This window comes from Pezoporus wallicus, unplaced genomic scaffold, assembly GCF_028554395.1.
Source record: "Pezoporus wallicus isolate ANWC-B61680 ecotype Strahan unplaced genomic scaffold, APGP_CSIRO_Pwel_v1 contig_227, whole genome shotgun sequence".
Classification (NCBI taxonomy): Eukaryota; Metazoa; Chordata; class Aves; order Psittaciformes; family Psittacidae; genus Pezoporus; species Pezoporus wallicus.
In genome coordinates, this window is record NW_026635704.1 from 17,141,836 (window position 1) to 17,156,243 (window position 14,408).

At 36.0% G+C, this 14,408-nt stretch overlaps 1 protein-coding gene across 4 annotated transcripts in view; it reads left to right on the plus strand.

Annotated features, from left to right (window-relative positions):
* RP1 (RP1 axonemal microtubule associated) overlaps positions 1–14,408 on the plus strand; it is a 209,220-nt gene that overhangs the window by 124,293 nt on the left and 70,519 nt on the right. For all 4 annotated transcript variants that reach the window (XM_057397796.1, XM_057397798.1, XM_057397797.1 and 1 more), the window contains exons 30-33: positions 307–362; positions 529–561; positions 6,614–6,783; positions 12,902–13,118. In XM_057397796.1, coding sequence (XP_057253779.1) covers positions 307–362; positions 529–561; positions 6,614–6,783; positions 12,902–13,118 — 476 coding nt within the window. The remainder of the gene's footprint in view (positions 1–306; positions 363–528; positions 562–6,613; positions 6,784–12,901; positions 13,119–14,408) is intronic.

Genomic DNA, 14,408 nt, shown 5'->3' on the forward strand with positions numbered 1-14,408 from the left:
TGAGTCTCTGATCCTGTAAATACTTAGTATTTCTTATAATGTAATTTGTATAGTACTGTAGTACTTCGCATAGCTACCATGATAATTCCTATTTGCCTGGATCAGAGTGAGCCAAATTCTCCTAATATGAATGAGGTTAACTTTGATGAACTTATAAAAGATAATTCAATCTAGAAAGTCGTTTCAATGCATAATTTGACTAAAGGTATAAAAAATTACTATTGGAGAGAGAAGGTAATTGTCAGATTACTTGTAATATACTGATAATTTTTATTAATGTTAATATTTTTGTTTTTGCAATGAAAGATGGTTAGATGAATATCAAGATGATGGGAAGACTGAGAGGGAGCTAACTGCCAATAGTAAGTATTTTGTTGAAGAATATTGTTGTATATACTTAATATTGGTGTTGTATATACTTAATGCCTATTTATTACTGAAGAGCCTTTTTGGATAAGACTTTAACTTAAGAAGAAAAGTGATAATAAAGCTTGCTTACATTTATTTTTTTTTCTGCTCATATTTTAGAGGATGACAGTTCAATAAAGACATTCCTTAAAGGTAAACGTTGTCTTCTACACCGTTATTTTTGCTGTTTGAATTCAATCTGCAAATCAGTATTGTGACAAATACGTAACCACATGACCTCAATGTATACATATACTATCAACTTTGAGAGAAAATGAAGATAAATTGTGGCAATAGTCTACAGGAAGGACTAGGCCTTTATAAGTAATTGAGAAAAACATGCTGCTCATATACTATTTCTGTTTTTCTTCATATTTCTACTATTCTATCTTGAAATCAGCCAGGAATTCCACTGAGAAGAGATTCAAGTGTTGTTTTGTTTATGCCAATATCACTGTCATTTAATACATGGGGACAGGTCCCCTAGCAAATATCAGCAAGTTGAAAAATGTGTTGTGAAGTGTCAGTGGAAACATTTTCAGGTCAAAATCCATCAGGGTATTCTTGAAGTAGCCAGAAATAATGCAGGTTTAAAGTCCATATCCGTTAGTGAAGCTAAATATAGTATATGCATTCAGTTGAATTAATACAAAGATTTTAATAAAAATTACCCATTTTTTATACCTACAAACACAGCCTCATCACTGTAATATGCTTGCATCTCCAAAGTGTTTAAAATTTGAGATACCATCTCTGGGTTTCTCCCTAACCAGAAAAGAGAAACAGACAAACAAAAGTATTTTTGCAAAAATTTAACTGTAAATGTATATTCTGTGCAAGTGTGTCTGGGAACTGGATGGGAGAAACTAACTTAAAATGCCCCCAAACATTTACATTTGTCTCTGAAAACAGTGACTTGCCTTCTGTAGCATGAGTCCACATCTCTCAGTCTAATTCCAGTGTCAGTGAAAATTAAATCATTTATATACAATCAAACAGTTTAGCCAACAGCATTATTGTTCCGTGGCAACAGAACCTTGACAAGAGGAGACTGATTAACTCAGGTAAGTCAAGGCTTTCCCAGAGAGAAATTTGATTCTCATGAGTGATTTGCAATAGGATTCTGCATTCTGCTAAGTGCAGAGTTCAGAGATGCAACCATAATATCTATTTCACATTATGTTCAGAAAATAGATGATATTTTACCAGTAATCTAAGTTTTTTTCCAGTGCAAATTCATTCTCCATTATGCTATAATAAGCAGGCACAGATGCACAAGCTGCTGAGAGCCTGTATATGTCAAGAGCAGTTAGACACAATATTTTGATTATGAGGAGAAAGGAGTGGCTTATTCTGAATCAGTTTGTGAAATATCACACTGTCAAAACATCCAGGAGAACCCAAAGAGTATGTGTGGATGTCTTAGGTTGAGATCAGAGATTCTGAATGATGAAGGTATAAAGGAGAACATTTTAATAAGCGTTCGGCCAATTAGCCATGCATCAGCTTAGCTTGAATTGCTCTTTAGCCATCTTTTCTTCCTCCAGGGGCTCATTCCAGTGGGGAACTGAGATAGGTGAGAAATTGTGCTTTTATGCCTTACGTAGAAAAGATGATCAGTAGTACTGATCTCAGGATTGTTCACAGTTTAAGTTGTATTTTCGTACTGGTTATATCATAGACCTTGCATGTGAAAAGACTGAGCTTCATAGGAGGGTAATAATCACAACAGGTTTGGAAAGCTGTCTTGTACTCAGTTCTTTGTCAATCCATCATGACACAGTTCTAGGGTTAGAGCTGATAAGAGAAAATTTCAAAGATGCGGAGTCTTGGAAAGAAAAATAATTGCCTTAAATTCTCCCAGCAGCTGTAACAGTGAAGATTTCACATGGTAGAGCAGATAGTAGTGATAAGCAGTCCCATTCACAGTGGAAGTGAAAACTTTCCGTACAATGTACATTTACTGAATAAGAGGCAAGCAGCAGTGTTGGTTTAGGGAGCCAATGTTTAATGTATTCATGTGGTCATGTTCTATGTGAGCTTCACTCTGCAGCTGGGCTTCAGAGAAAGCCATAAAAAGTTGATTGGCATAATTCAGAGTTTATTTATTTTTCGGATAAGATCAATGTGCTTAGGTCAAGGCTAAAGCAAAAGTTATAAAACAGAACACTTTATAAGACATTCTGAAGGTCAGAAATCTCATTCTGTTTGGTTAAGGCTAGCAACTTGTTCAATCACATAGCCAAGGAAGAGAGTTTGAAAGTCGTCATTGCAACATAGGTTACTTGAGGGCTCATGGTCCTTTTTCAGCCAGGCTGGCATTATGCTACCTTCAATGAAGAGTAAATCCCAGATCTCTGTGAACACTGCTGCTGGCTATGGATTCTGACAAAATGCAGTATGCCCATAACAGATTTTCTCAGCAACCTTTGTACATCTCCAGTTTACATCTGCTCTGGCAAATAAGGCATAGACATGGATTTATTTGTATTCTTGTGATTCCACCTTTTGATGGAAGCTAAAAAGATAAAGTGTATTGTCCTGGTAGAGAAAGCAGACATCTTCTCTCAGCTCTCAAATAATGAAGTTCTTTTGAGGGAGGACAGGACTTTGCATCACTCTCTAAAAGTTTCATACATTGTAGGGAAATTTTCCTACTTCATTCTCTATTTTCTCTATTTCATTTCCTTTTCTGCTTCAAAATAGGTTAAGACATTTCTTTCAAAGCAAGGAGGCAAGACACAGTTTATTCCAATGTTGTCCACACTGCAGTCATTTGAAAGGAGATAGGTTCCTGTAGTGTGATTCCTGTAGGGTGCTCTGTGGTACTGTGGGCTTTTGTGAGTGGTGAATAAAATATGGTTCAACATCCATGAACAGAATTCAGTTAATAGATATTGATAGGTTGGCTCTTGTGTTGTGCAAGGTTGCTAGTATTAAGATACATAGAAAATTAATATGAGAAAATATTCAGTATATTCTCACATGACTTAATTTGGTTTTAAATTATTCTCTACCTTACAAGTATCTGTTAATTCAGTAAGAATAATCGGAGAATTCCCAACCTGTAAATGGCTTGGTCCTGCTTCTAAAATGCAATAACAATATATATTGGACGCTTAATTTCCTAAGAAAATAAAATATCAGACTGGCTGCTGTGCCTCAAGGCAACAGAAATTCCTACAATCCCCAGGAAGTAAGCAGCCTGCTCCTACATCTAACAAAGTGTGAATGTCGTTTTCGGTCTTAAAACAAAAACACACCAGAGAAAAAAGAACTGGAGTAATGTGTTATAAAAATGATGGTGACAATCCTCTAAAAAGACATAAATTGTTCATATTAAAAAAAACCCATCCAAACAAATGAAAATAAAAACAAACCAACCAAAGCCAAAACAAACAAAAAACAACCAAGCAAAAGAAAATCCCCCAAAAACATAAAAAAACCCAAAACAAAACAAAAAGCAAACAAAAACCAAAGAAACAAACAAAACAAAACAAAAAAAAAACAGGAAAAAAAGGCTTCATTTTCAGTTTCCTGGATTATTTTATGAAATGTTGACTTTATGTTTTACCTTGCCCAGTTTGTTATGTGCAGAAGTCACTTCAGGCTTTATTTTCACAGTTCTACTGAAAGCATCTTTCAGGTTCCAAACCAGTGGTTAAAAGACTTTCTGGAAGGAAATTGGTATGACTGATCCCATTCAATTTATGAAAGTCAGCAAATGACCCTTAGTTAAATTATTTTAGAAAAGAGAGAATTCCGAAACATTTTATTTTGCAGAGTGTTCTGTTTTCCCCTACCATTCATTATAGCAGTTGTCAGACAATGAAAATGGTTATACCTTTACAAATCAGCTAAAAGTACAATAACACACTAACAAACTAGTCACTCTGAAAGGAAACTAAGCAAGCAGATCAGTATTACCAGGGAAAAAGCATCTTTTTTAATGTGGCCATGAATATGAAACACAAGGTGTTTAAGCCCTGCTATCTGATTTCCAGAGCTTCAGAATATCCTGAAAAGAGATATAGATGAAAGAGATATAGAAATCACTGAATACAATAACTATTTGGCATCAGTCTCTTTCTTACCATTTTACCAAGTAGCTGTCTCAGTGAGTATAATATTAGACAAAATATTTTTTTCTTATTCTGGCATGAGCAGGTTAAATGGATTTGCTGAACTGAGAGAAAATGTAGTCAGTCTGGGTTAGCTCAGTTAGCAAATTGTAGAAGCATTAAAAGTAAATGTAGGAGAACAGAGTCACAGATGCTAAGAGGCTTTAAATCTGTTAACCACTGATTTATTTCCTGGAAAACTCCCAACTGGTGTCTTAGCCTGTCTTCTGAAATAACAATTAAAAACATAATAATGGATATTAATTAAAATAAATCACCTTGCCTGAAATACCTTCTCTAAACCTGCTGCCTCTTTGAGCAGGAAACAGGCAGTTATGCATCCGTGCTTTCTCTTAACTTGGGGTTTGCTCTCTCCTGAAGCAAAAAAATATTACAAAGAGAGGGGAAAAAAAGCTCACCTGGAAACACAGTAATTATCTTAATTTCCTCTCTGCTGTGTTCCTGGGACAGCCTTCAAAACGGGGCATGGTTGGAGAGGATAAGAGGTTCAGGGCTACGTTGGGAGCCTTTGTAAAAATTTGAAGCTGCTCATAAACAGTCGGAGTGCTCAGGAACAGCAGAAGCTCAAACGATGCTTGACTTCACCAAGTGTGACACCCTGAAGGGTACCACATGCCAACCTGGCACAAGGAGATAAAATTCGAAGCTGGCACATATATCAAACAACAAAAGTTCCTCATTAGGCAAAATGAGGATCTTCCACTACATCTGACTCATTCCTGGAAATGACCTCAAAAAAAGAGTTCATATGGAAGGATCTTTTCAGCTAGTGTGTTACTCTGAGAACTGACTGTGAGATGTATATTTGTCTGCTGTTTTGTACCTGAGCCCAGAAGAGTCAGGGAACAGTCAGCTGTAATTTGGAAGCAGCTTTTGTAACAAGAGGGAAAACAGAATTAGGTAAAGAAAACAATGTGAAAATCAAGGGAAAATTATAAATCAAGAAAACCAGAACAGGTTTTCAGCCAGTCTCCATCTCCAGGCAGGTGGGCAAAAAGAAAAGGTATGAAAAAAACACATGGTACTGTGAAAAAAAAAAAACACATCAGATTTATTTCTGGATTAAACTATTCTAAAATTCATTTTGTCAGCACATTGCATTGCAGGCTTGCAAAAACAAACACAAAAATAGTTCTTTTCTATTAATCCCATTAATACCATATTGTCACGGTACTGGTCCCAGTCTAAACAATGCTTTTGATTTCCTTCCACTGTTAAGTTCCCTTTGTCATGCAAGATCAAGTGTCTTTTCTTCAAATAATTCATTTGAATTCAGGGGAAGATTTACATTGAAGCAGTTAAGTAACTCTAGTCTATACCGTCCATTTAAGACACAGTATTTTTTCCATACCTGGAATGGTTTTCCATAGCTTCTTGGTTGCATTCTGACTCAAAATACTGTTCTGAGTCAAGGTCACCTGCCAAAAAAGAATCTCTGAAACACCCAAGCTGTGAGTTGAGTTCAGTGCAAACACCTCTTTGGAATTCCCTAAAGCTTTGAATGATCTGATCTAACAAATGAGCAGGCAGAGTATGACAAATAAGGTTAGAAAAATCTGAGTTTAAGTCTCATTTTTAACAAGTTGTTAAACTTAGCCATCAGTTTAGCCACCAGTTATTACAAATAGACCACCTACAAATCTTTCAAAATGGTAGTTTTCCTTTTCATGTTACATAAGAGCACTTTAAGAAATGAAAACTAGTAAATTAATTAAGTTTAATTAATTAATTAATTAAGTTGTAATTAGAGCAATTATTTTGTTATAAAGAATACAAAAAACTAAGCAAAGAGCCCTTGTCCTGATTCCTTGTTGTTAATTTCTGTTTTCATGCCTGCTTCAACATTTGTCTTCTGTTCATCAAGTCTGGTTTAAGTTATAATTATCTTCAAGAGAAGGAATTACTGTCTTTTTTTGTCATTATTTATTAAATAGGATGTGAGCTCATAGAAATATTTAAATTCTTTGTTGAAATAATAACAAATACATCCATTGCTCTCTGCCATTGATATTACAAATGTTTAATTGTTACATTGATCCTAAAGATGTTTTCATTTTGTTTAGCAGAACTGTGGAGAGTGCAGGTTAAAACAGACGGAGATTCCCCAAAGCCACAGGAGTGTAAAAGGACCCTTGTGATTTATGGCTCAAAGGGAAAAAGTGATGAGCTTTTGCTTTCTCCACAGACCCCAGGACATGTGTGCTTTCTACCCAGAGCAACAGATGAATTCATTGTAAGTCATAAGTATACAGTATTACACAGAGCTTATAATGGCATTCCTCCCTAGCCTATACATTTTATATCATTTTGTATTTTTAGAAATATATATATATATGTAAATGGAATGCTAGTTTGATGGGTACTAATGATGTATTCATTTACAAAGATGGAATGTTATAACTTCAGATTTTGGGTCATCTTCTGCTGGTAGTCCAGTTCTACTACAGCCAGCTGCAGTGTTCTATTTGAAATTTTCAAAGTGCATTTAAGGGTGCATATCATGGAGAAAAATGCTCCCATTTATTATCTTCACCAGCTCATCTTGCATTTTTTCTGATTTTCTAAAAAGTCCTGCATTGCAGTTTGTACAAAAGGCAACATACAGTTATTTGTGAATGCAGAAGATGAAGGACTGGACAGTATTCTTGAGGAACAGAAGTAGGCTTCTCTTCCCTTTATTTTGGCCTTTGTAAAGCAGTATACACTCTGCCAAAATAGTTCTGTCTCTTAAGCCACCAGGCAGGGGATTTTTCTGGATAATCATATATCACTGGAGAATGTGTTCACGCATATCAAAGTGTCATGAACCCTGAAGCAATAGCATATATATCTGGCTGGTATTAAAATCAATCCTAACACAGTCATGACTACCTGTCCACCTGTCATGCAACCTGCTGCTTTGAGAGGATTCATCTGAGGCATGTTTTTAATGTTCAAATTCTGTCTTGGCTTCCTAGGCTAAGTCACTACAAATTCTGTTGATTGGCATGAAGTACAGCTTCTAGCCAGTCGTGAGAGAAATAGCTTACAATTCAAGGCAGTTCTATAAAGCTCAGAAATACTTTTCAATGGCTGCAATAAACATTCTGAAAACAATGGCAAGTCTGCATTTAGAAAATGTTATCAAGGCTTTATTTTAATGACCAGATCCACAGTAATGACCTGTGTTTTTAATTTAAATAACAAACTAAAGCAATTTAGGTACTTTACAGGGAGTAAATGAAAAGAAAAATGGCACATCTTAAAGACAAGAAAGCAGCTGCTTATTGGAAAACAGACAGAAAACACACTGAATGACAAAAGGAGCCATTGACATTAACTGAAGAGGTCAATAGAGGCAGAATCTGTCTATAGAGAAACCAAACCAGCTGGCTGAATTTTGGCAAGTATCAATACATAAAGCAGACCTCTGCTACAGCCAACTTGCTGGTAGTTTCCCAAATGGCATGTATTCCTTGTCAAGACTGCCTAATTTCAGTGACTGTGTACGATGCCAGGAGAAATTAGTATTGTTATGTGTCAGTCATTGTTGTCCCTCGCGGTCTACTATCCTAGGTATCATAGTACCATAACGATCGTACTGGGCTTCCACCCCAGGAGCTTTCTAAATGCTTGCTCATACTTTGGATTTAGCTTTGGGTGAGTGTCTATATTTCCTCCTTAGCTATTTGTGTTCTTGTTTTATATGAAGAGGCTAATATTATTTGAGCATTGTTTACTGTGCATGAAATTTTGTCTCTTTGCCACATTGCTTACAGTGGTTTACAATTCTTGTGGCATTCTGAGGAAATTAGAATAGTGGGCCTGATATAAAGGAGCATTTGGGGATTTACAGATATCTCCATAAATACCTTCATGTCTTCTCTTGGTGGTTCAGCTAATAAACCCAGTTTTGTTTTACTCTCTTTTTCTTTGTTCTTACTAAAGCTGTTCAGAAGAACACAGAAGCTTTGCTCATGTTCTCCCACTGTAGCAGCAGGTTGCAGGAGGCATGATATTACCAGGAGGACAAGCTATGAATTCAGTTTTCCAACAAGCAGAAGCAAATGAACTTTTAAACCCCCTCGAGATCCTGGACCTAGGCAAATATCCTTAGTAATATAGCACAGTAAAAAGTACAACAGGTTATGTGCTATATGCAGTTTATATTATCCTGAGATATAAGTTTGATTTTAATCTCAGAGGTATATTTATTACACACTGAGAGCAAGAAGGCATGTAATTCCTGATTTTCCAGGTGCTCTCACACAGATATATGCACAGATGTGTATCATATTCAGAATGACTCTTTGATCCAAAATATTTCTAACCAGCTCCTATGAAAGAACAGGTGTAATACAATTGCATGTAGCAAGCATAAAGAATAAATTAAAAGAGATAAAATAGCAGCATGCTGCCTCATACAGTTGTTGGGTTTCAGTGGTCTCAGGCATTTAGTACAGTGTGTGAGCTGCTTAAATAAGAATAAATTTAATTATAATTCTTTATTTCTAGTGAATAAATTGAGAAATAGTTGAATATGTCAAAGTTATTGATTCTGCTATTAGTTCAAACACTAAAGATAGCATGGCAAAGAGCCATGCCATCTCCTATGAAAAATAACTGGGAAAATGAAAGTAAACAGATAGTGCAGTAGAAGAATGTTTTTCCTTGATATTCTGCTGATAATAGAAATCAGTTGTTGATCTCACGTGGAATAAGCAAATTTGTAAAGTATATATTTCTTTCTCGCAGTCATCAGTGTTTCTGATGGCTTACAGAGTAATCTTCTCAGAGCATGTCTTTGGAGAGTCCTAGTGTATCATGCCCATTCTATTATCCAGAGAATCATAAAATGCAAAGATACATCAACTGGCAGATCATGGAATTGGGATCCCTAAAACTACAGTCTGAAGCACTAGTACAGTTAGAATGAAATGAACAACAGAGCTCTTCAAGTAGGTCTGTTCATAAATACTCAACAAATACAGAATATATTTTGTGTTAAGGGCTATGACAGAAAATCACATAATGCAATACTCCATGTGCTTTTCACAGTATGAGATTAAGCTCCAAACCACAAGCAGCAGGATTTCTGGACTTCCTGATTAAAAGCTGTTCAGCTGCATTTTAGGGTCCTTTAACCACATATTTTTAACTAGAATAATTTATGCACACTTTTCTTAATTATTTTTCTAACAGGAAAGTAATAAGGAATTTAATTTAAATGTGCATCTAAACAATAAATTTTACTATTTACAGCTTTAATTACATCAGACATGATGTCTTTGGAGAAGCCCTGTGTAAGTCACAAAAGAAAAGATTTAAAATGTTATGAAATTCTCTAATCATCTTCATCAGTTACCTGTCCCTGAGAGCTTCAAAACCCCAGTGTCTTTGCCAGAACATTCTCTTAATCATAAGAGATATGCTTTTTCAATCATATTGAAAAAAATGGAAAAAATATTGTTATGTTTAGTGTAAGACAAATTACATCCAGTTCAGCTAAGTTTCCAAGTACTGAATATTACATAAAACTATTCAGAAGAAATAAAAGTGGAAAAATTAATTAGGAAATTATAATATTGATTAAAAACCAAGGTAAAGTGTCCTCTTGCAAACATTCTGCAAACTTAAAACTAGGATATTCACTGGATATATACTTTGTGATGAATTATTTGTCTGTCTTTGATGTAACATGAAGATCATGTTACATCAATTAATAGGCATTGATGGAGGGAAAAGCTAATTATGCGATCAAAGATAGGATATCATATTCCAAAGGAAAACTGATTGTATTAAAGAGTTCAGAAAAGGCTTACAAGAATGATATAATGGCAATGCTGTGTGGAGCTGAACAGAAAGGCTAATAATGGCCAGAACTGGGGGGGCGGTGTGGCAGAGGGGGGCAACACCACACCTGTGAAAAGGGGTTAAATATCTAATATACTTGGTTGAAAATGGTGATTAATTCCACAGATCATAGACAGCATGATTACTAGTGCTTGTTGGTTCAAAGGCAGTCATGGAATTAATTGAAATTGTGATTCTAGAAACAAAATAGGAAATAGTGGGTTTTAAATAGTTGGTCCTGTATTCAGAATGTTTTTTCCTATATAACTCATCTGTGCATTTCCTTCAAGGATTGTACAAGGATTGCAACATGTATTTATGCCCAGAGAAATTGCAAATTTGTGTGGCAGAACGCAAAGTAAAATGTGAAGTACAGCTTGCCCTGTCATATAAATATAAGCAAAATCTGTAATGTTGCAACTCCAGACCAGAGAGCTTTATGGAAGAAGTTGTGCATGGCATTTAAAGTAGCTGTGTGATACAACCATGAGGTCCATCTACAGGAAAGAAAATCTGCAGGCAGTAACTTTACGAGTCAGTAGTGTGGTTCTGAAAGAGAAGCAGCAAAGATTTTGTTGCCTGCAAAGGAACCGTAGTTTAGATGGTTGAAGAACCTGTGCACTCTTCTCTCAATGAACCTAAATAATTCCTGTTAAGTTTAATGAGATGAATGCATATTTTAGGAGGAATTTTGCCCATGTATTTCCTTTTGATGGTGCAACACTGGGGACTGTGTCAGGAACCTTTGAGGATGAAGTAGATCCAAAAGGTATATCTCTCCTCAAATGTCCATTATAGTCTGGGACAGCACTAAATTCTGTATACATGATGGCATACAGGGCAAGCTAGACTTAGAGAGATGACAAGTCTGGTGCTGTCTTTCTCAGAGTAAAGCTGTTGCTGTGTGGCTATTGTGGGTACTGTGGAGTTACAGTTCAGGAGCGGAGAGATTCCCTGCAGCCTTGGAGCTGTTGTAGAGACAGTGCTAAGAGTTCTTCCCTCATCCTTAAAGAACAATGCCTTGCATCTTGAAATTTTGTAGGAGTGGCATAGCAACCACTTATGACACTTAAGAAATTCAGACTGGAAGGGTTAAGTTATGAAGTGCAATTCCTTCCTACCATAAACCTCAGTTCATATATTCTACATCAAAAACAATTCTAGCTCTTGTGAAATTATTTTGGCAGATTGCTTTGTTTTCTCTTAACTGTTCCTCTTCATACTGTGATGTTTTGCTATTTCTTATTTGCATAACAGATATTAACGAGGGTGGTCAACTCTCTTCCAAAATGGTTCCTCCCTAATAAGAATAATAATAATATACAAATAATTCCCTGCACATATGTAGCTGCTGTGCAAAGGCATATGAACTAGCTTTAAGCAAGCTAGGTAAGCAGTGAAGGGTTGTCAAGTTCAAAGCTCTGTTGAGAAGCAGAATGAATCAATCTATTATAAGGTCTGTATTCTGTCTTAGGAGACAGTCTGCTGGTAATGCTGCTGGTCCCAGGGCATGACTGTGTGAGACTAACTTCAGTTTCTTACTGTGGTGCCACTAGGGGCTCAAAGGATTTATTTCCTGGCAACAGTTACCAAAGCTTATATTGTGACTAGTCTGGGGAAAAAAAAAAACAACCAAGCAAGCAATATAGGAGAAGAAGAAGGCTACTGGCAACTCCTTCTGTTTTGATCCTTCTAAAACTGTTACCTTTTTAAAGTAATAGTTTTGTCTTGTTTTGCTTGAAAATCGCTTCCCACCCTTTCTTGTAGTTGCCCAGTGAAAGACTGCAGCACTCCACTTCCAGGTGTTCAGAAGACTTACCAGGCAGTGGTTAATGTCATGCAGATCATTAGCACTTGTTGCAGTTTGATCATCCCAGTTCCTGTGACCCTAGGTTGAATTGTTTAACTAGGTCTCACAGAAACCCACAATCAGCAGCCAGCTATTGAGTTTCCCATATGTAGTATGGGAAAAGGGCTGTGTCGTTCTACAGTTACTCTATCACATTCATGATTTACTTTTATGCAGAGATAGCCTCTCTCATTTCCAAAGAATTTGTTATAAAGTAATTTCATATTCTAAATCCAACCATTTTGGAAAGGAGAATTTAGTTAAAACTTTCCAGGCTCATAGCAATTATCATTAATTTTAATACCTAACTTGGCTGCTGATATTGGAACCTTTAAGTTAATGCTCTCTTTATCCAGTAGGGTCAAAGCTTTACATGTTACCTTTTGTTTGAAGAACTTAAATGCATAGATAGATGTTACTAATTTTAACCTTTGCTCACCCTAATGGTAGGGTACCATGCTTACGATACCAACTAGGGAACGGAGGAAAATAAGGGAGACAATCTCACCCATGATCATACAATGAATAACAGAAGGATTGATTCTCTCATCACACTTACGCCCGCCTTCAATACAGCTGTCCCATTGATTAATGTTAAGTTTAGGAAGTCTACACTTCTCTGTAAGTTAATCAGTATGCTGACATTTCTTCCTCATGATATTTGTTGCAGGTTGAGACTGGAGATCTGGGAGATGTATACAAGATTCGGGTCAGCTGTGATGATGTGCCATGCTTTCAGGGCTGGCATTTGAAGACTTTACACTTAGAAGGGCTACATACAAAACAAGAACTAAACTTTGACTGTAACTGCTGGCTCTCTCTTAACAGAGGAGATGAGCTAGTGAAAGAATTCCCTGCAGTCAGGAAGGACCAGAAAACTTTACAAGGTAAAAAACACCGAGGAAATATAAACAGTGTAAACTAACCTCTTGAAAAAAAATCAGTACCACAGATATAATATAGCACTTTGTCAGGATTTGATTTCTTCAGTGGCTCTATTGCAACTGTCTTCATATATGCACAGCAAAAGTGCTGACCACTTAAGAAACTGTAATTTTCCAGTTAAGCTGCATGTTGGTTTTCACTGTTGCTAAGTGTCATGTGTGATTCTAGGTGTGCAAAATGAACAATATGCTTTTTAAAGATAAAGTGCATATTCAAGGAATGGAAATGATTTGTGGTGGGCTTACTATTTGCCTGGGGGGGAAGGGGGAAGGAAGGAGGGGGAGTGAGCAAACTAGTTGTGTGGTTTTTCTGAATTACTGACTGGACTTAAACCAAGGCACTATTAAATTTAGCTTATAATAGCTTTAGTTATTAACATAAGCATCAGAACTAAGCCTAAAAAACCCAGGTTTTTGTTTTTCCCTGAGGACAATTTTTTGACCCGCTGAGAGTTTCAGAGTATATTCAAAGATGCATTAGAATGTAAAGACTTATGGAATTACTGCATTTATTCAGAAAAGATAGCAGTTACACGTGAGACAACAGTGATTAGAGACATGACTGCTTTTCCAAACTGAAGTTGCAGAAGTTCTGGTCCCTGAATACTTCAAAGCTATTCACAACCTTAAAAGAAACTACAGCATTATGTTATTTAAATGTTCACTCAGCGGGACTGCACATTAAAAATTGCATTTGAAAAATTTTGGTCATTCTTTTTGTATGACTATGAATATATGTGCAATTTAACAATCCTCCTTGGAAGAAAATCTAATCTGACTGTGTAGAAATGCATTTATGCAAGAGCACTGTAAAGGCAAAAAGTTTATAGTTCCTGTCATGTACCTTAATAAGTGCATTTTATAAATTTTTATACTTATATGTAATGAAGCACAGCATCTGGATACATCTGTCTTTGCTATTCAAATTTGCATAAACTTTACACAGTGTGTTATTCTTTGACTTGTGATAGTTATTATCTGCTGCAAAAATAATTCAGTTTCTGACAGCCCCCCAAAACATCAGATGAGGTCTTATTTTCCAGATCTTGCACAGTAAAATAGAATTGGACAGAATTTATCTAGGTTTTAGTAGTTCTAAACTGCATAAGTCTAAATTGTCCAAGTCCAATTTCTTTTGAATTTCAATGGAAAGTAATGGAACATCTTCATTGTGCTTAGCATGAAGAGATTGGATTCATAAAAATTAATCTATTGAAATCATTGTGTAGCAGT